We start from the raw sequence: 23732 nt of genomic DNA on the forward strand, positions 1-23732 counted from the left end.
AAGTGGAATAGAAATGATATATTGTTCTTAAAACATTTTACAAAAATCCATTTAATTGGAGTTATATTCCATATTTGGTATAAAACGATTTGCTGCCAATACAGCAAGATGCTGTTTGGGTTATGTCTCCTAAAGCTTTCCAAATCTGGAGACATATTTCTAAATCTTCTTTTATCTATTATGTAAAATTTTTCAAGCTCAGTTAGGTAGGACAGCATCTAAAATCAGCTTGTTGTTCTTGATACATATCCCCATTAGATGTAAATCTGGACATTCTTTCAAATATACTGTTTTCATTTCGATCTAGAGCATCAAAGTAAGGCTAAGCTTCCCAGTCCAAGCTGAAGATTTACCCCACCAAAGAATGAAGCTGTCACACCCATTTTAATATTGGGAATGTGTTTTATAGTGATATGCAGTATTAGCTTTCTGCCCCACAGGGCCTTGAATGCAGATACATAATAAATAAAACTTGGTTCTCTTCAACTGGAATATTTTTTCCATGTCCCTTCAATGTTTTGACAACTTGTAGCATTGTTTTTTGACAGCCTTTCAGCTCTGCTTTTGTATAGCTACTATTTCATAAATGTGAGATCTAAGAAATGCACAACATAAAATTGTACAGTCAACAGAGTCTTCCATCTAGGCCATGCATTACTGCAGACCCTTTAGAGTTGCCATAGGCCTCTGGACTACATATTGGATTATTGCTATTCAGCTGGTCTATCAGTTAGGTGCATAGCCTTTTTTCTAGTAATGTAATTTTGCTAAATTCTTCCCCAATTAAATCAAACTGAACAATGTTCCTCAAATGCCCAGCTTATGATACTGTATCATAACTACATATTTCTTTAAACTCCTCTATAAATGTATCTTTGACTTGTCTGGGGGTTCCTTTTCCTCTTCTTCAAACAAATATGTAATGTTCTTCAACAAACCAAAATCTTAAGAGGTCATAGAAGATTTATCTTAATATCAAATTGCAGACAGTTTTACTCGATTAACCGAGTAGCTGACATTTTAAGACATAGGTTAGAGAGATTTTAATTATTTTGTTAAAATATTAAAAGTGGCTAAAAAAATGGCTGATGTCTTTATATTAACTTTGAATAAAGGGAAAGAAAGACAAACATTTATAATTTTCTTTTAACTTTAACAGTATATACTACAATGAGTAGGTCTATCACATAAAATAATATAAACAAACACTTGGTTTATGGTTGCTATATAGCAAAAAGGACAACGAGTACTTTTGCAAACTATTATACGTACTGTCTTTATTTCCAAATTCATGACCAAACATGTATTAATAATGTAGATGTGGCCACATTGTTAAAAAATTACCTAGTTTTTAAAACTGACTTTTTAAGCAATATTATCAAAAATACAAGACAGCATTTACTGCTGTTTTTATCCTTTATCCTCTTGATCATAAAACAAAGGAGGCATAAAGGAGAAGAGCCTTTGCACAATCGGGTATAAGCACTCTTAAAAATGTAGATCCTTTATCCTGTCCACATTTGGAAAGGAAAAGGTTCAGAAAAAAAAAAAAAATCCTTCTTCCAGCCTGAGATTATCAAATTAGATTTAAGTCAGTATTTCAACTCCTATAATTCGCTTTATTTTATAGGAGCAGCATTTGTGAGATACAAGGTGGTAAAGACTTTGATTCTGCCTATGGGAAACGTATTCCTCATCGCTGCTACACACTCATAAATTATTTGGTTTTTAGAGAGTGGGTTACTATGACATGGTACAGGCCAGTAAGACTACTGGTCTGCTGTTGGTCAAATTTCACCCTCTGCAAATAACAAGCAAAGTAAAAAAAAAAATCTTTGTTTCCTTCTTTTCTTCCACATACACATAACTACATTTTCCCTCATCTTTTTTTGGTTGTAAACTTGCTGCCGTAACTCACCGCCAAGCTGTTAAAACTGCCAGCTCCGCTTTCAAGCCACCCTCCCATGGTAGCCATTAATTCTGCAACAGCATTGTAATGGGCTAACAAGTCAATCACTCAAGCCTACATTGCTTTACACTGTGTCACCTTAATGACATGTTTGTCAAAATCTGTCACCAGGAGAGTGCTGCTGGATACCTTCAGACAACACACTGGCAGTTTGTGTGTGTGTCCGTGTTTCGGTGTGTGTGGATTTGTCCCCACTGCTTTAAAGAAAAGTCTATCTCTCTTTGTCAATGGGCAGCTATGCCAGTATAACTTAACTGTATTTTCTTTCAGGAATGAAAAGAAAGGTATGAAAGACCATTAACGTAAATGATGGTGTTTTCATGAAGGAGAGGTTGTTTCATCGGGGGTGTTTCCATTTGACTTGCTTCTTTAAGGGGTCATCCCCACCAGGAGATCAGCCTCCCTCAGCCTTGTCATCATTACTACAGGAGGAGACTGAGGTTAATGAAAGAGAGACCCTGGTAAAAACAAGCTCCCTTTAAATCAGAGGCCCAATGGACCGCTTAGTGGTCTGAGCCAGACTGACCTTAACCCCTGTGGCCCTCTACTTTTCTTCCTAACCTACTTCAGCAGATATCTGATTTTAAACAGCAATTGCTTATTTTTTCCTGATGCTATTTACACACTTATTAAAATATGAGTCCGTTCCTAGCGGCGTTTTTACAACTGATGTCCTCCCTGACAACTTAATTCTAATTTGGGTCTGGCGTATGAAAGACAGTGACTTACCCTGCAATACAACAGAGGGACTTTTTAACAGTCATAAAAAATAAATACTTTTAACTATTATAAAAAAAAAACAGTAATTAGCATACATAGAAATAAGAAAAAATAAATAATGTTATACAAAAATAATATTTCCCATTAAAGTTTTGTACATTTTAATACATTTAACCTTCAAATTTAGCGTATTGTATTGGAATTTCCACAAATAATGGTAAAGCTGTTTGTATAACAGATTCTCTCATCTGAACTGTTTTTTTCAAGCTCACATTGTCGCTGGTTCTCTCATTAGGTAGGCTTGCAGTTGTGTCCAATTCTATTCATTTTTTTTTTTTTGTTCAGATTTCAAGAATGTTAAACTTTCCCAAAGGGGCTCAATTCAAATTCATGGTTGCCTTTTCCAATTATTATTTTTAAATGATTATAAAACAATGGATTACCTTCCTTTCCTTTTTATGAATGTTGGGTTTATCCCTCAAAATCCCAATAAAATATACTGCGATTTTGAGCCCTGTGAAAGAGCTCAACAGCATAAATACCCTACTGAAGAAAATAAAGAGAAACAGAGTATGAAAGTACAATAACCAGCTAATATAGAGATATTTACCTGTATGTATGTCCATGTTATACACCATGAGTAATATAAACACAATAGGATGCATAATGTTTTCCTTCTTTACAATACATTATAAAATAGTTGTAGTAATCTTGAATTGTGCTTCATAGCACGCCTCTAATAGTTGAGCAACCATCTGTGTAAAAACAAATGCATTCAGACGTGCAAGTAGCCAAAAGTAGATTGTATTTGTTAACAGGGTGGCATTTGACTATCAAGTTGTTCACTGGCTTTCAGTGTTTTACCTCTTCCTCACATGAATTGCTGGTTCTTCCCCTGGTTCTGGTAAGTAAAAGCCCTGTCTGTACATAAATGACTACATTTTAAATAGCTTTTGTCATTAATGCTTTATTAATTGCCGGAGGCAACACTACCCTACGCAGGGTGTGCTAGAAATATATGACACTTTGAGGTCAGTGCATATCCCTGCTGTGTGTTATGCAGTGGGCAAAATGGAGGCAAATCAGCAGGGTTCTGTGTTTTTTAGTGAGTGCTGAGTATCTGTACAGAGAGAGGGCTTTGTGTTTCTTTCAGATATTTTCTGTCTTTGTTCAAGGGAAATATACCTCTGAAAGATTTTCATGTTTTTGCATGAGGTAAATCAAACATGCATAAGTTATGTGCACACATACACTTTAGTTTTTTGTTTTTGTTTGTTCAGATAAGCCATTAATGATTAATGGCAACCTCTTTATTTTTTACAGGCCAGATAGTTTTTACTGAGGAAGGAAGACGGGTTTGGAATCATTCTGCATGCATTCTGAGCAGCAAAGACACAGCTGATACAGCATATCCAATATATTTAGGTTTATCCTACAAAAATAAAATACACAAACCATTGGACTAGACTAATAAACATGACTACACAATGGAATACATAGGAATTCAATACACCTTGGCAGTAGGCTACAATACACCTTGTATCTCAATATTTCTCACTTTTACATCCGACGTGTCTCTTTGACAGTTTCTCCAAGACCGTGGGATGGCAGAGAATGTGCGATCAGGATGGTCGAATTTGTTATTGTTGACACTGAGGAAGAACGTAGTGAAGGGTTCCTGGAAAAAAAGAAAATCAGACAACAAATCAATAAAAGCTCAAATTGAAAATGATTGTTTTTCCACTCTCTTAACATGCTGACTAAAAGTGCTAATACCATAAGATTTTAGTTGAAAATCAAAAAAATATATATTATTTTAGCAGAAGGGGTTGTATATTTATTGAAAATCTAGCACTTTTATTTTCTCCAGAGGAAAAGCAAGAAACAGCTGTAGAATAATAAATTGCACAAGGCTTGAGAAAAACAAGATTGTGTTGCCTTTACTTAGTTAAATATAATAAGAAAAGGTGATTTTGTAAGAGTATGATAGAAACAATTGGCTCTTGGACAGAACAGATCAGGCACCATATAATGGACACTACTATAGCTTATTTCAGGGGATCCACCCCAGGTCATCTAACCATGAGCAGAGGATATTCACAGTACACCTTACCATAACATTTAAGCTTTTATTTCAAATTAATGTTTTAACTGATTCAAAGAAGCCCTGTAGGTTATAATAGCCTGTTTTATAGGAACTATACTGGAGGTGTGACGTCTCCTGCTCCTCTTCCACAGTAAATGAGGACAGTGCTCAGTAACCTTGATGGACATGTCTCCAGCGCTCACTGGTAGCCTGAAACACATAAACCTGTCACAGCAGCCCCTGTAAATCATTACCCAGCCACTCTTTATTTAGTTCACATATGCCGGTTTATTGGCCTGTGAAATGTGTTTTCTTGAGCACCATTGGTCTAACTCAGCCCCAATCAAATTGAAATGTTGAGCTGCATCCTGTGCAGAAGCTGACAGACCTCAAAGTAACAACATCATCAAGTCTGACAAGTGACAATCAGCCCTTGAAGACAAAAAAATGAAACGAGAAGCTTTCTTAGGTCTTGGTTTGACTTCATTACTATTCATATACTTGACTAATACTTGTCTCGGAAAAATAACAGAAATGGAGAGGGTTAAAGGAATGATGGTACAGTACTCACAATTCTGACAAGCCAATGCTGAGTTGCAGCAGCAGTGGAGTAGTGGGAATTGTAATGACAAGGAGGTGACTGGTCATCTTCTCCTGTCTCATAGCGTTCAGAGAAAAATGCTGCACGCTTTGGATTCAATGCACCAACAGGCTGAAAAAAACAAAAAAGAGAACAGCTTAGTTAATATGAACACATTTTCTGTGGTTTTAACTTAATCTGATTACGTCTGCCTCTAGTAAGTTAGGTGTTAGGTAAACACACATGGTTTTCACATCTCATTGATTTCTTCATAGTTTGGAGATTCTAAACCTGATTTTTATTTTTTTATTTTTGTCAAAAACACTAAGCCATTAAGTTCAATAACAATTCTGATCTCAAATAGATTTCTTTTGGACAAATATATTGATGGTCCAATATTATATATTTAGATTCTAATTTACTAATTCTAATTTACATCTTAAAAAAAAAAAAGCATTTTTGTTGCCTAAATACATTTTTGTTTTTTTGTATACTGTATCTGCCTCATACAAACTTGATATTATTATAATGATAATGTTTATTTTATGGTAAAATAATATATTATAAACCATGCAGGTAAATGTCAGAAGTAGTAGCTCATCCTTACTGTTTTTTCATTCAACCCTAAAATTACTTAAACTCGCTCCAAGGGACGGACAAAAAAATCTGCCAACATGTGAAGAGCAAAATATGTGCCCCTTTCCTTTGCATACCATAACTCCCTTCAAATTCCATAATAGGGACATAGTCATGACAAGAATGTTTGTTTAGGTATTTGGTGAGAAATCACCTTTCTGGGTCAGTAAATCCTAAGACAAAACATAGTGTCATGAATGAGTATTTTAAAAAAATTTTTGGAATGTAAAATTATTTACATATAGAAATATCAATTCAAACATTGTGCCTCAGTATAAATAAGAAACTATATGCTGTGTGGAAAATTGTAGTTCACAGATGCCATCCATTGAGTCTGAGTAAGCTTAAGCTACTTCACAAAGAATAAGCAATAATGTTTGCCTCTGCAGCTGTTTTGCAGCTGTTCTACATAGTGTTGCATTGTGGGCGGTAGTGAGAGGTTTAATACAGGGCTATACATATTATTTACATCACAGTTATGGACTACCATTCTTAGTTCAATACATCCCATAATGTACTGATGTTTGTACCTGGGGCCTGATAGAATGAGAAACAAGTTTATTTTTTATGTTCTTTGAGGAAGCAGCTGCCACATTTTTAGAAGAAAAGTCACAATTAGTACATTTGTACAAAAACAGTGCAAACCAAAAGGGAAGCATGAGGACATTAAACTGGATTATGAGAAGCAACCAAATTTAATTAAAAGTACAGCAACTGTTTTGTATCTGTGATGAAATGTTTTTGTTTTAGAAGGTAGAACATTAATTTCAGCTATATAGCTTTAAAGAATTCAGGTGAAATGTATGGTGCATAATTATTTCTTCCACGTTACTTGCAACAAAAGCTAATATTTGATGTAAACATTAGGGCAAATACAAAGTGTCAAAATCAAATAAACTGATACTGATTTCCTAGGCCACCATCCTGCTGTGTGGATCATTATGGGGTTTGATGATCTTTGGCCTTAACCAGGAATTAGGTTCATCCCTTAGTGCTAGTCTGGGCAACATTGTTTTTTTTTTTTTTTTTATGAACTTTATTGATCCCAAACTGAAGAAATTTACCTCTGCAATTAATACATCCCCTTCGGGAGAAGTGGGTTGCCATCGTGTGGCGCCCGGGGAGCAGTATGGGGTTAAGGGTCTTGCTCAGGAACCCAGAGTGGAGGCTGTGAGGATCAAACCGGGTACTTGCAACCTTCTCAGAGAACAAGCGCACCACTATAACCACTAGGACTTTCCACTTTATTATTATTTTTTTATTAATTAATTTCAAACCTAGCGTCAAGCTAGGTTTGAAATTAATTAATAAAAAAACAGCCAGGCTTCTTAAAATTTGAGAATAGGTTGAGATATTTTCAGGAACATGATTTCTAAAAATTCACTTTTGCAGATAAACAAATAATTTTTAAAGCAGAAATTGAACATATCTTTCCTGCTATCTTTTCCTGTCAAACTGCATTACCCTCCTGGTCCTTAAAAAAGTTTTTTCCTGGCTTACTGTATGTCAAATTATTAAAAAGGTATAACAACAAAAGGCCAGAAAATGACATAAGCAGTCACCCTGGTTGAAGTTTTTGTCTAATCAAAGCAGATCAGACCTGATTTATTTCCAAATATTTTCTAGCCAAGCATTCTGAAGCAAAGCTTGAAAGGGTAGAAACAGGACCTCTACCCTTTTGTTAAGATTGCTTTTATCTGTGCAGTGCTGATATGAGCTCATAGGTCCAAAGTTACACAATAAAATACGGACATTTGGGTTTTCAAGAGATGAATACATACTAGTACTTAAATGCTTAATAACAGCTATATTACTGTAAATGTTACTAAAACATAATTATATATAGATGAGAACATCCAACCCTGGATGACTGAGAATCTTCACCAGCAACTTTAGCATTGTTATGATGCTATCATTCTGATGTTTTTCTCTTTAATTTTCATGTGCTCTCAATGTAATATAATGACTCCCATTACACATATATAGTGCTTTTCCTGTTTTCTCAATCAAAGCATCATTTATATGAAACCTAGACACATATTGGCAGTCAATATTAATATACTCAGTGCCACTGCATCAGTACACATGGGGAGACAGTCTGCTGATGTAATCAATGACAGATTTTCTGGCTTGAAGCTTCAATAGCAGTCTTAACACAAAAGGGAAAAAAAATAACAATCCTTACAAATGCTATGCTTTCAAATGCTTTCAAATAATGCTGTAAAACTAAAGTAATTGTCTAAACATAATAAAATTCTGTTATTATGTAGTCTTTATCCAGAAGTTGATGTCATGTTCTGATAGATCACCTCTACAGTCACATCTTAGTGACACTCTTAAGCTTTAAGTAAAAAAAAAAAAGTAATAAATAAAAAAAATACAATTTTGATCTTACTTTCAGTTTAATAGCATACCACATCAGTATTACTACAAATGAGTAGAGTAAAGGAGACGTTTATTGAGTTCTACATAGATTTATGGGGTGGTAATAACCTTGCATGTGAAGTCTTGGCCCAGATGGATTGGGGTGTGAACCACAGGACGTCACACACTCCATCAAACCACTGCTAGTTTGACAAAAATAAAAATCAATGAAATACGTTTGGAAAAAGGGTCTGTAAAATGTGGGAAAGAGGACTGAAAGTTCCCTGTACCAGTACTAAGTGGCTTATTTGATATTTATTTTTTAGAAGCATTTTATGGAACATGTAGTGCAAAAAAAGGCCATGTTGTGAATGGCTGCGTATTAGTAGGGTTTGTAAAAAAAATATTTGTGTGTGGAGCAGAAACAAAGACCTTTTCATTCTATATTTCAGTGCTTGTTTTTTTTGCAAGTAATGACAGAAAGCAACCAAAGCCCTGACTGATGGGGCCTGCACTATTGTTTTTGGCATGTGATGGTGTTAAGCATAGATAAGCATAAGTTTTTTTCTTTTATAGAAATGTATTTAATTATTCATTTATTGGGTTTAATTTATTGGGTATTCTATGGTCAATATGTGTAGAATATATCAATACAAATTAATTTTCTACCTACCTGTTAGCGTTTATACATAGTAGAACATTGCCTATGTACTTAGGGGCGACAGTGGCGTTGGATGTAGGAGTTTGCCCTGAAATCGAAGGGTTGACGGTTCAAGCCCCGACTCCGACTTTCATTGTCGTTGTGTCCTTGGGCAAGACACTTCACCTGCATTGTCTACTGATGGTGGTCAGAGGGCCCGGTGGCGCCAGTGTACGGCAGCCTCGCTTCTGTCAGTGAGCCCCAGGGCAGCTGTGGCTACAATGTAGCTCGCCACCATCAGTGTGTGAGTGTGTGCGTGAATGGGTGAATGAATGTAGTGTAAAGCGCTTTGGTCAAGTCTCCTAACTTGAATAAAGGCGCTATATAAGTACATGCCATTTACCATTTACTTAATTGTACTACCAATATCTATTTCTACAGTAGTTACAAAACAGCGATAAATTCCTCTTTCAGAGCTATTAAAGAAATTAATAATTATAATGAATAATTAAAGAACTGTAATATTTTGTAAGTTTTTATTGAAAAATATCTTTACAATAACTAAAACATTGTTTGATGAGCGGACGGACACCTCAGTAGTTCAGTGTTTATGCATTTAAACCTGTACATTTTCCCCTGAATATATTTTGGAATACATTTCCAAGATGGATTTTGTGGATACTCAGAAGCAACTGGCATCCAGCTCAAATCAGACACCAATGGCCACTCAACTAAATAAATAATAAAAAAAATAAAATAAAAAAAACTTTTCAAGGAAAAGCTTGCGCTACGAGAACAAGCCAAAGAGTGGTGCAGTTCTATCTTTTGGCCACAGATGGCAGAATGATCAGAAAACTCCATAATGTCTCTTTAAATATATAGGATATTTTATATTTTATATAAACTTTTTCATACAGAAATAGACCATGGCAATAGGCTGGACCTTATGGAAAAATAAAAATGTCAAAGTCGGACGTGTGTTTTAAAATCATACTTACATTGATTTGAGTTCTGGTGATTACCTTACAAGCAAGATGAATTGTTGCAATTTTGTGAATTCAAAAACTCATGAAAAGAAATATTGGTAGAAGCCAGCAAATACGTTTGGCGTCCTTACAAAAATGTTTAGGACCAATGAAATGCAGTGTATACATCAAAAATTCCCCACTTTCCTTAAGAGGCCCTTGGCTGTTCCCTTACAATTCATTTTTAAACATCAATCTTTGTACTAAAATATTCATTCTGTCATGATTTGTGGACATTAAGATCTAAATAGAAGCCCCATCCTGTAATTCAGTGAAAGGTTGGAGTCAAAGTAGAAAAATATGCATGCCCAGGAGAAGGAGGGGTCACTCCAGTGGCTGGAAGTTGGAGGGGATTCTGCTGGTAGTTGCAGGGGATTCTGCTGGTAGTTGCAGGGCTGCTATTCGGCTGGCGTTTGACTGAGTAGGGCCATTTTGAATGGCTGCTACTGTACATCACCAGTATATCACCTGTATATCAACAAGAGGCAGAAAGCAATCAAGTTTCTGATAAATTAGGGTATGCTAACTGTAAGTCCACTAACACAAGTCACAATGTGGTTTGTGGCACAATATCAGCATACGTTTGTCCACTATAGCTGTGTTTCCATTACAAATGTTCACAAAGCTGACAATATTCTGCTGAATTCAAAAATGCAAAGTTAAAGGAATAGTACACCCAAAACATGATTAGCCTTCATTTTCTACTCACCCCCATGCTGAACAACACTCTGGAGTACTTTTTTGATATCTCAAATGCATCTGGAGATCTGGGAGGCTTCTTGCTGTCTGCTGACATTCAAATAATGGAGGTCTATGGTGACCGAGACAGAAAGGTCCATAAAAGTCCACAAAAAACGTGTCAATATTCTTCCATACTGCTCTTCCAAAGTATTCCAAGTGTCCTGAGTGGGTAGCATCCAGAATTTACTCGAAACGAAGTCATTTAGAATGTTTTTAGAGCATAAACAGTAGTGTATAGGACTTCCTGATCTCCAGATGCTCCCGAAGCTACGGAAGCCGGCAGACCAAACCAGCGCATTCAGCTCGGCAGAGAACTCATGCTCTTCCTCAACACTGAAGTCCTCAGACATTTTTCTTTTGTTGTTTCTTTCTTTGCACAGGTAAACGGCACATTTCTTCTTCTACGCTTGCATTATTGGCAGAGCAGACGCTGAATGCGCACTTTCATCTGGCTTGGTCTGCCGGCTTCCGTAGCGTCATGAACGCGCCGGCGCGCGCTTTCAGGAAATCCTATACACTACTGTTTATGCTCTAAAAACATTCTAAATGACTTCGTTTCGAGTAAATTCTGGATGCTACCCACTCAGAACACTTGGAATACATTGGACGAGCAGTATGGAGGAATATTGACACGTTTTTTGTGGACTTTTATGGACCTTTCTGTCTCGGTCACCATAGACCTCCATTATTTTAATGTCAGCAGACAGCAAGAAGCCTCCCAGATCTCCAGATGCATTTGAGATATCAAAAAAGTACTCCAGAGTGTTGTTCAGCATGGGGGTGAGTAGAAAATGAAGGCTAATCATGTTTTGGGTGTACTATTCCTTTAAGCAGCTGCAGTATTTTCAATTAATAACACAAAAAAATTGCATGTAAATATGATTATTAACGAGATAACTCTGAAAAACACATGGCAGCAGTGAATGTAAACAAATGAGATATATCCATATTTCAGCCATCCATCATTTGCTAAATACTTTCTGTCTTTATTGTCTTTTTACAAGGCAGTGAGGTCCAGCTGCAGATCACGTGACTTATGTGATGCGGAAAAAAGACTTTCTATTGCAGTTTTTCAAAATATAACGATTTAAATACAATAAAAAAATATTAAATACTAAGTACAAATGTTTCATTGAAAAGCATTCGTTTTTTTTTGTTATTTTTTTTAATTAGGGTATTTCAATTCAGTGAATTTATTTTCATAATAACAAATTCCGCAATTTGATTGTTATTGGAAACATACCTTATATGAGGATGACGATCCAAAGAGCAGTAGCAACTGACTGGAGGCAGTTAAGGACGATATTTAGATTTTTCTTTAAGTAGTAGAAGGTAATGGCAAACTTACGTATGTCTGACCTGATGATGAACGTTGAATTAAGGAGTAGCCTACTCTGCATTTTCTGCAGGCACGCCACTGTTAACTTATGAAACTTATGAAACATGGTAAAAAAGGATTTGAGCTCTGCCTGTAAAATAAAATGTTACTGAATGCGCATGTATCAGACTTCTTTGTTTTTGGCAGCCTGCATGATATTGAAAAAATGAGAGCCTGATCTGGAGCGTAACATAGCCGCCTGTCCCACAACTATTAATGTATTGGATAACTTTATATATATTGCACAATGGTGAGATCACTTTATTATTGTTTTTTTGTGAAATGTGGCAGATTCAGACCTAAAATATTTAATGACTGAAAGAAAAATGCTAGAATGAGCTACACCGTGGGTGTCTGTGGGTGTGTGTATGTGTGTAATGAGAGAACGTTTGTGAACCAGGAGAATTTTATAGCAAATTGGTTTCAAAAGTTATGCTGGTATCAGGTAACTTTTATGCGCTGCACTCATGGCATAATACAGAGAGTGATCGGTGACTTTTCCGTTTGGTTCTTTGAATGTATACTTTGCAAAAAACTATTAAAATATTTGTGTCTGTTTTAATAGAGTTTCATGCTTTTCACATGCGGTTGAGATTTGGGTGGATTTTGCTGAATTGGGCAGCTTTTATATTGTGTTTGGGCTGGAAACAGTCGCATCAAGGCCAAATAATGGTCTTCTAAGCTCTCTATATTTAAGTAAGTGAAACTAAACCTTTTGGTCAGCTGTGTCCTTCTGAGCGGAAATAATGCCAGGTGGGAACAGGTAACCAAAATGTTTAGTTGTGCTTAACAAATGCAGTAAGACAGTTCTGACCCGGATATCAAGTTTTTAATGTTATAAAAAATGAAATGAGACATTTATTAGGAAATCTATTAAGTCTAACATATTTCCCACAATGCTGACACATACAGATATAACATAAAGGTTCATTCTTTATGTGCAGCCATTAGTATCCTCTTTTAGAGAACAAACTGAAGCGTTGAATAATTAGGAATCCAAATAATTGTTTCTCAGATGGTTTAGGTATTACTTTTACTCAGAAACCTGTCAAACTGATGATGATTCAGACCTCTGGCTGGTATGAAATTAGCATTTCCAACAACCACCTCCATGATGTGTCATTTCTAACGACCTAAACACAATACCTCTGGGTGCAAAATACACTAAAATGTCCAGCAAGCATCTTGCACATAAAGGAATTGTACTTTCTCACTGAAATTTGTCATGCCCCCTTCTATTTTCCTGACCATTAATGGCATAAAGTACCAGCTGCAGCTGGCCTGAGAGCACTTCTTCCATATTATTATTATTATGTATTTGACATGCTCCAATTGAATAAAACATAATTACATAAAAAAATGTGATTCCATCTGATGAACTAATAAGAGAGCTGAACATTTCCTTTGCAGTTACAGTATGGTGTCCAACATAGGCACCAGCTCAAGACACTAAAGTGTCCTTTACTCCACACATTAATATGACCAGTTGAGTCTCATCTCTTGCCAAAGAAAATGCAACAAATTACCGGACTTTTAGCCATCAAAGTCAACAGTTCTGATATCCTCAATGTCGAAGTATCGTTCTTGAATGATTCACCAAACTCCCATCAATCTACAGCTTTGATTCTGATGCTGTTTTGTTGTAATTAGGAAGCTAACTTTTACAACTGCTTCACTAACCTCTAAGCTTGGACGGGAATTCATAACTTTTATCTCTTCTCAGTCTCTCTTGCTAGCTATTGTATTTTTCACACCTATGTGACTCATAATGATATCTAATTGTGTAAAAGGATTTTTTTTCCCGTTTTCTTTTAAACATTACAAATGTTTTGTTCTAAAATTTCTTCCAACCATGGAGAAATGTATTATAAAGTTCAATTTATTCTGTGTCTCAAACTCTCTGTGTTTCAGGATTTGTTGACAGTAGCTAACAGGGTGATATGTCTCGTATCTGAATTCTATGTATGGAATTGACAATAGAAAATGCATTTTCCACCTTGCTATGTATTATGCCAAACTGTTGCTACAGAACATGGGAACGTTCTTTAGTATGGGTGTGGATGCAGTGCCTTCCGGCAGACACTCCCCTGTGTTTTTTCATGACTTTTGAGACTTACTTTTACATGCTTAGCAGTTTTTTAATCATTCAAATTTGGCTGGGTGAATAATAACACATGTTTTTGTGGGTTGATAAACTAAGAACACACATTTATACTTTACATGGACTTTAAGCACCAAATTAACACCAAGCACAAATGTTTGCCATGTAACTCCATATTATAATATGGGATATGGGGCATTTCTAAACTCTTTATCTATTTTTCTCCTTTTGGTGATTGTCCATTGTGGTTGTTGGAGCAACAGAACAGAGTAGAGTGCATCATTTACATAAACAAAAGAAACTTCATTACTGCCATGTGCTTTTCAGGTTGTCTTAGGCTACATCACACTGCAGACCTTAATGCTTAATTAGGATTTTTTTTGTGAAATCCGAATCTTTTGCTTGGTTGTTCACATTTCCAAATAAATGCGACTTGCATGCTATCTCCTGTGTGAACTGCATTCATACAGTTCAACTGTCCCGCATACACCATAGAGGACGCATTTAGAGTCCTCTGTGTTTACGGGCCTAAACATGGGTGCTATTGCTGGAGCGCATCTTTCATTTCTTTCCCAATCTCAGCCAGTGCATTAACGACACAGTCTTTTCAAGAGGCTTGAAAAGTCTGCTTTCCGTATTATCCACCATAGTTATTGTTTTTTTCCCCCCTTCTGCATAGCGAGATGCAGAATAGGGACCTTTGTTGAGCAGTAATGACATTCAGGTCGGATGAATGCGACCTGGCCGTTCTGACACAGGTCTCATTTGAAAAAATCAGATTCATATGGGACTGAGGACCACATAGCCAACTGGCCTGGGTCGCATTGGAAAGAATGCAGATCCATGTTGTTCAGACTGTCATGAAAAGATCAGATACAGGTCGCATATGGGGAAAAAACCCCGGATTTGGGTCATTTCACGCTGCTGTGTGAACGCTGCCTAAGTCATGTTACATATTTTCTACTATGACTAAAAAAGTATGCCCCTACTGAATACTTTAAGAATAGCATGCTATTGAAAAGGTTAAATAATGCCTTTTAGGATTTTCTTTTTTCTATTTAAATTCTTCCTGCTGGCTGGATCCAATGTCCTTTCTTCATATTTCTGCACTTCTGCTCTACACCTTCAATACATCACAGACTTTCACCATATATAATGTATAACACATTATACAGCATAATGCCACTAAATATTTTATAGTTTATAAAGCTAACTTGTTATTGCCTTAGATGAAGAGTTTAAACAAGGAGAGCTATAAGTAACTCATACGGGAAAAAAATGCATGATTAGGATTTGATGTGAAATAAAAACCTAATTTATAGAGTAGGATAGGCATGTCAGAGGCACTTAAGTGCTTTTAGTCCTGTCATATTCACCATCTGTTGATTAGTTCAATACAGCTTCTATTGGCTCACTGCAACAAAGAAATATCACCTTGTTACTTTTCTCTGCACCACATATCACACTGATCATAGATATAAGACAATGAGAACAACTGCATTAGACAGTTCCACACTTACTTTATCTGAGTTCATTTCTTGTATAACACCTGACCCACTGAAACACATCAACAGAACGAAGCAAAGTATGATCAAACTTTGACTGGCTTCAGATCTAATCACAATCATTGGTGGTGTTACTCTCCAAAGCTGCTGGAAGCGTACGTAGCTGTTGGTGAGTGAACGGAAAAGAGTGTCTCCTTTTGTTTGCTGATATCCAAGCCACCTCACAAAGTGTGGCGTATTGAATTTTATATTTCAAAACAAATTACATTACTGTATGTTGCTACAGTGCTCTGTCAGGGCAAGTCACAGTCATTTTTGCTTCCGTTGTCAGAAGCAGTACTGCATGGAGCTCCAGTCTAATGTAATCAAGCTGCTCCAAATCAAGATAAAGCAGATGTACTCACAAACAGCCTGGCTGGAATGAAAGGGAGAATGAATAAGGATCTGAAAGAAAATGCATAAAGGGCACATTTTCGAAGCCAATGCAAGCGTCCTTTCAGGTTGCCAAGATTTAAAAAAGTACAATTTAAGTGAAAATGAACTGTAGTGCAGTGTATGCAGTTATGTCAATTTTCAGCCCTTTTAAAAATCAGATTTTGAAAATTCTGTTTTATATTATATACACAGCATGAGAGGGTGAGAAAACGCAGGGCTTAACCACATCTGCTTATTTCGCTTTCTTTTGCAATTAAATCTTCATTGCACCATTTAACAACTATGAGGAAACTTCCCTTCATTTATTATAGACTTGTCACTCCATCAAAAAATAATCATTAGAAACTAATGAATCACTTTACTGCGTAAATACAGCTGACATCCAAATATGCAGAAGTTTGGCCTCGAGGCACAGCAATGAAGTGTTCAATAGCACTGCTTACAGTTCACTGAATGCTCAACCAGCAGGTAAATGTGGGTGCGTACAGGTTTGGGAGGAAAATATTTGGTGCATCAGACGTTGAGCAGTTTAAACAATAGTGTCTATCTTGTGACAGTCAAAGACACAAGTGACAAGCAGCTTTCATAATATGACTATCTGTGGGAAAATGAGCCTTGCACTCATAGATTGAGGTTTAATTTTAAAAGAGAAGTGTTGTTCTCAGTAGAGCACATATTGCATAGGTAAATCCAATGAATCAAATAAGTAAGAAAACATCTTTTGAATGCATTATCCTTAGAATGGGCCTGTTGATTTAAACGTTTCAAAACTGCAGTACAAAAACCAGCAGATAACACCCAAAAACACTTATTTCATAAAAAAACATGTAACAATGAATATACTACAGGAAAAAGACCAAAATCTGTACATTTCGTATGATGATCAAAAACCTCAAAATATTACAAACTGTTAATGAACCTATAATACTTAATTTAATGTTTGTGGTGTTTTAGTAGAAGCATTAAAATAAAATCTTGATTTAAATCACTTGAAATTTGAAATAAAAAATTTGTTGAAACTAAATATTTTAATGGATTATAATTTTATGCGCAACTCATATATTTCACGAGATTCTCAAATTTATTGTAAGATACAATTATCTGTATCACAGAAAAAAGGGATGCACAGTTTAGCTATTTATACTAAGTGAAACAAAGATTTAAAAAGTAACACTAGAACACAAGAAAGGAGACATGTCATTGTTTACTTACAGAATACAATATACTGGAAATCTACTGTACATGAAGAAGACACCTAACTTTACAGCTCTCCAGTGACTGTAACACTACCACTAATCCATACTGGTACAGAGGGGCAGACCAAGAGGAGAGGACATTCTAGACCTCTGTCCCTCCATGCAATAATATCATTGAACTTTTGAAAAAATAAGCTCCAGGGTTTCAAGGACAACTGTCAGGAGACATGGGCTGTGAACTCATGCTAATGAAGGCAGCTCAGGCCTGTAAACAGCATGGGAGGATGTCACTGGAATACATTACAATAAATAACTGTCTCCCCAGGGCAGTTGGGTTGCATGAAGCTCAGCTCTGCTCAAGCACCCCAAAACACACATGCATAGACACACAAACACTGCCGCATCCTCAGTCCACCTGGGTACCCAACAGGTAAAGCTGAACGTTGCTGACTGTTGCGAGAGCTAACAACTCAGTGGTACAGTAGCTTAAGGTGCTCTGGGTTGGTAAAATTGAAATCATTCCATTGTACATTTTGTTTCACATTTAGTTATTTCCATTGAACATTTGCATTCGTAACTAATGGAAACTGTTAAGAAGCGAGACTGGAAAGTTTGGCTCCAAGTTGGGCCATTGGTGCTGCAAGGGAAACAAGAGAGAAAAAGGCAGCGCTGAAGTGAGTGAGAGTGCTTAGACAGGAATGCAACTGTTTTCAGGTCAGTGAACAGCCGTGTGCAATTGCACGATGTAGAGAGAGAAGAGGGGGGTGGAAAACCAGTAAACCAGGCCATGGTTTGTGGTGGAGCGATCTCCTGCCTTCTCCCATTCAGTCCAAAAACATTTAGTTATCAGTGCCGCAGGACATTATGTCTGAACCGTATGATTAGAAAGGCTCACAACCAGTCATTTTATTGCACGGTTTTATATGTTTTGGAATTGCTACAATACTGTTTTTATAACCTGCTTCTATAAGTTAAACAAGTTAAAAAAATTAGGTTGTTCCAGCACAACAATTATTTACATTGCAAGGCTAATAAATGCATATATTTAAAATTAGATAATTGTCGGAGCTTTAGTGAAGTAATTACTTGTGTAGCTGTCTATCTAGCCACCTATATAGCTAGCTGTTTCAGGCCTTGTGAGTCTTGTAAGATATTTAAATGTCATGGAATTCGAATATTGCTGTGACTCAGGAGTTTCTTTAATAAATTGTTGTTAGATGCTGATTGCTGTGGGTACCTTCTATAGAGGTATGTCTTATATCAAATCTGGAGAAGCCCCCTGACTAGCAGTGATGGTCTTCAATCTATGAATAATTCTTTGACAAATCATTTCCAGAGTTTCTAGAGGAAATAGAACAATTATTCTCAATCATTTCCTCCTTATTTTCCATCTTCTATGAATAATATAAAGTTGCAAAGGCAAATAAGTCTTCATACCTTGGAGAGATCTCTGAAGTTCCCGGGAAGGGTCAAGTCCAGCTCCTCGGAGTCATAGTTGGTAAGTACCCAGGGAAAGATTGGGTACTGGTTCAGGTCATTATATGTCCTCCCTAGACAAATGTGGCAGACAGAAATGTGTGAGTGATGACAGACTAAAAGAAAACAGCAGGTGGAATAGGGCAACACAGGATGCAGTATTAGAAACAGCCTGATGATAGAGCTGTTTATCTGACAGATTTCCCTCTTCACAACTATAAAGTATTCAGACTCCTTGAACTTTATAATATTTTGTTATGTAGTAATTCATTGCATGCAGTTAACTTTAAAATGTTAAATAACTAAATGCCAGGAATGTGCAAGATTACATGGTTTTCAAACTCCTTTGTATAATGAAAATTAGAAAAATTTTGCATGCATTATTTCAACTCCTTTTACGTGGATTTTCTTTTTTTAAAGACATTTGAGTTCAGAAGTCATTTAATAGGTACCGTAAACAAATTCCTCTGTGTCTATTTCAATTTCATTGTAAATACAGCTTTTCTGTGAAGAACTCTTTGGTAAAGAACATGAGTATAAAAAAGCATGATAAAAACTATGGAACACATCTTGTAATCCATGATGAGATAAGGTTTAATGCTGAGTTTTATTTTGAAGTCTATACTAAGTGTTTAAAATCTCTCAGAAAATTGGTGAATCCATTATCCAAACATGGGTAGAAAAACATGGTATTTCGCTGAACCGGATAAAAGGCCTCCACATAAAGGGCTTTCATGTACCATTTCCCCTTTACATCTTAGAGCTATTTGCACTGGCATATAACATATGATTTAAATAAAATGCGATGAAAATGGTATCTGCAGCGTGACAAAATGGTTTAAGGTTTGAGGAGTATAAGTAATTGTACCCTAAACCAGAAAACATGAGAAAGTTTCCTTTGTTTTTCTTGACATGAACTGCTGAGTGTGACTTGTCAATAAAAGGTGAGCGTCACAGGAGGCTTGTCTGCAAGTTGAATGTTTGTAATTATAGAACTATATATTCATAACACTAAATGTGTTTGATGTCCCTGCAGTTTTGAACTGCTGATTTGCAGGATTTCAGCTTCCCTTTTATCCAGTGAGAGGAAATAAGCTTTTCAGCAGGAAAAGATTTGTCAAGAACTCTTGGGAAAAATGAGAAGTAAATTCAGCATTGTCAATAGGGTTTTACTTTTCAATACACTTTAAACAGAAATCAAATGAAACAGGCATGTGAAATAGAAAATAATGACTGTGACTCAATGGTGAAAAGCAGTCATCTGATAACTAAAAAAGTTTTGAATTTGATTCTAAGCTTCCACCTACTGTAAGACACCAAACCCAGAGTTTCCCATTAATAATGCTCGTGTAGAAATGGGTGACTTCTTATACCAGCATTTTCATTAGTCTTTGAGACTAGAGCAGCACAACATTAGAGCAGCAATTTAGCAAACTAGGCATTCTGTAATTAAAGAAATTAGGGCAAAGCACCAGAATGTGCTTCTTTTAGCGTTTTAGGATCTTACTCTGTAGACCCATTTTTCTATATTAAAATGGTTTAGCAAAATTTGACAGCTTCTTTTTACTATTATACATACAAGTTATTTGACAAGATCATTAACATCACTGGCTAAATTGTGATTTCAAGTATAACACTTGTTTAACATATGTTGTCTTTAGGCAGGAATCCTTTATATATTATAAATCCAATATTAAAGAACTTTTGCAACTGATTTTTTTTGTCTCAACCTTATAATTTTCAGGAATCTTAATCAATGAGGAATAACATTCATTCTTCCATCAACATCACAAATAACAAGGCTAAAGCAAATTGTAGATCCAGATGAAAAAGTATGTGTTCATAATAGGTTTAGGGGACAATATTTTTATGTTGGTCCAGCTTGGTTAGGGTTTTTCCTCTAATAGCGGGTAAAATGTTTTGTTTTTTGCTTCTTTTTTTTTAACAATAGGGAAACAAGAAATCTTTAACAGAAAAATACAGCTGAAGATTTAGACTTCTAACAGATTACATCCCCTACTTGAAAACGGTATTTCCCTAACTCACATGGCCATATTTTACAAAATACACTTTATTCATTTACATACACCTTTGTAAATGACAAAAAAAACGATAGTATCAAACACATAACAAATAATCAAGAGTTAATAGGTACAATTTCAATTACAGCTGGTTATGAATTTATTTTTTACCTTTAGTAACTTAAGATTAACAACAAAATATATTGCATGAAGAACAACAGATAAAAATAATTAAAACTCGCTTAATCCTTAGAAGTGATTACAAAATGTTAATGGACTTTAAGCAAATCACAAAAATAAAATAAAAATTTGATTAGTTATATATTTTCACTATCCTATTAATGTAGAGCACTTAAATAAATACCAAACAAGTATATACAACAAAACATGACTAAATTATAAATTTCATCATTGGATGTTAGAGCAGATAGAGAAGCCGAACAAATCCTTTGATTGTTTACAATGTGAAGAATGATAAATAGATGAATGATTCTTTATTAAGAATAGGTATTTGCTCTTTTATGAAGAGCACAGTACCTTTATAAGAGTTTAACGATTAACAGTAAAATAGTTAGCTGTGGTTTTGCAGCAAAATGGCAAGAGGATCTAAACATGCCAGTTTTTTAAACGGCTGGTCAGTGAGTAGGTTATCTCAGAGTAGCAGATAAGGTCTGCAGGAAGCTATAGAACATAATTATCAAGGTTAATGGTACACACTGAAGAGGAAACAGCAGGCTGAGCACAGAAGATGGAGTCAGGCATTGGTGTGGTGAGACCAAGTGGTGCTGAGTCCTGAGTTAGGGTGGCAGGATGTTAATAACAGTGGAATAGTGTTTAATTAGAAGAAGTCTTTCTGTTCGCGCCTCTTCCCAGCACTTCACCCCCCGCCTGTCTTCCGCTCCACACTTTCTGACATATCTGGCAGCTCAGGTCATTACGAGGGATTTTTAATGAATTTTGGGCATGTTTTTGTGCCTGCCTTACATCTAATTAGCTGACAATAATGTATCGACTCTCAAGCACCAGCTAAATATAAATATGCATGAATATGCAGCGACAGAGAGGATGACACCTCTCCGAGCAAAGTAGGGTGCAGTTGTTCTTGCCTTTCCTGTTAGTTGCAGTTCAGATCAGAGAGTCGACAACAGAACCTTTCAACTCTGCAGACACTCATGTACACTTTCACAAAACCAGGCACTAATTATCCAGGAAAATCCACTGCGCCTGCTTCTTGCTTCAAAAGGCAGATACTCATGAACAGTGAAGTTTGCTGTGTTTGGTATCGCCTAAAGCCACCATAGATTCTTAAACTAATCCGACAAACATGAGCACACTTAGTGTATGTTTCTAGTATCACTGACACATAAAATGTATTGATCCTGCTAGATAACTTTAAAGACTTGCTGTGGAAAGATTCACTCATATAACAGATTAAAACTTAAAACCATCTCAGGTCATTAGGTTTATATGGACAAGGAAGAAAACAAATCAGAAGCAATAAATCTTACTGATGGCTGCAAAAAGCCAAACACAACCCCCCGCATTCATTATTTCTATACTTTAAGCTACAGTACTTTACAGTTTCAACTAAAAGACATCACTTGGAAATTGTGTAACTGCTTTGGTTAGCACTTTACCAGCTATGGTGTTGAAAAACATCAGATACTCAAAGTTGGAGATCTCTCTTCTCTGCCAGCGCTGGGTCATGTTGGAAGATTTGAAAAGCTGCCGAGGGGTTGCCAGGGAGATACGCCTGAAAACATTCAAATGAGAAATGAGACAAATTTCCTCACAGTTTTTTCTATAATATGGACATTTAAAAAAAAAAAACTCAAAAAGATACAAGCTTAGGCAATGCTTTAATCGGGAGTACCTAATTCCAGTCCTTTAGGCTAAGTCCAAATCAGATCAGTTTATTTAGATAACAGAAATATAAAACTTGTAATATCAAGGCACTTTGTCTAATCATATAGACAGATTGGTTTTCTGTCTAAGGAAACTCAGCTGATTGCATTTAATGTACATAATTCACTCTTCTTAAATAAGCATATAGCAAAGGCACTGTAGACAGTGGCTTGTATTGTGACAAATTTGCAGCAAACCGTCGTGCCAAGCATGCATTTAGCAGCCATAGAGAGGAAAATTATCCTTGAACACATTAAAAAAAGAACCAGGTTCAGTGTGAAAGGCCTACTGCCACAACCTGCTAGGCGGTTGATCAGACACACAAAAAAGCAAAGATACAGGGATACTTTCTATGAAAGTTTCTATAGTAGCTCCTGCAGTGGCTTCATCTTAGACAGAAATACAGCTAAGAAGATCAACTCTTGAGTCTAGGAGATGAACGAGTAAGCATACTTTAGTCAAAGTAAAATCTCAGCCCATAGCTATGTGTCGGCCAGAGACCAAGTTAACCACTAAAAGACAGGGCCAAGTGGTTCATCTATAGGAGAACAGAAACTTGCAACTTTCCAGGACAGTGTCAGGCCTGAACAGAACAACAGAGTAGATGTAGCTACCATGAAGAGAGGAAACAACAGAGGTCACTGAGTTTAAGGTGAAGTCATGTAAACCAGAGAGAGAGAGAGAGAGAGAGAGAGAGAGACTGTGGCTATTACGCAGCAAGCTCTCAATATATCCCTTCCCTTCTCTGACAACTGAACAAAACAAATGGTTAGTTACCTGGCCCATGTAGAGTTAAATGACATGCAAATGAGGAAATTCAGTCATTTGATTAAGCTGCGTTGGAGGAAAGATAGTAGTTGACGAGGACTGGAATTTAACACCCCAAATTAAAATAAAAGAATCACCCACATTCTAGTAGGACATTTTTGTTTCACATATTAGAAACAATTAGAA

At 36.2% G+C, this 23732-nt stretch overlaps 1 protein-coding gene across 1 annotated transcript in view; it reads right to left on the reverse strand.

Annotated features, from left to right (window-relative positions):
- The window catches only part of nbeab (neurobeachin b), a 248792-nt gene that overhangs the window by 25915 nt on the left and 199145 nt on the right, over positions 1 to 23732 (reverse strand). The window contains exons 43-46 of the mRNA XM_038294440.1: positions 22511 to 22626; positions 18814 to 18926; positions 5347 to 5487; positions 4248 to 4367 (exon numbers count right to left, since the gene is read on the reverse strand). Coding sequence (XP_038150368.1) covers positions 4248 to 4367; positions 5347 to 5487; positions 18814 to 18926; positions 22511 to 22626 — 490 coding nt within the window. The remainder of the gene's footprint in view (positions 1 to 4247; positions 4368 to 5346; positions 5488 to 18813; positions 18927 to 22510; positions 22627 to 23732) is intronic.

Source organism: Cyprinodon tularosa, unplaced genomic scaffold, assembly GCF_016077235.1.
Source record: "Cyprinodon tularosa strain WSP-4 unplaced genomic scaffold, ASM1607723v1 ctg34, whole genome shotgun sequence".
Taxonomy (NCBI): domain Eukaryota; kingdom Metazoa; phylum Chordata; class Actinopteri; order Cyprinodontiformes; family Cyprinodontidae; genus Cyprinodon; species Cyprinodon tularosa.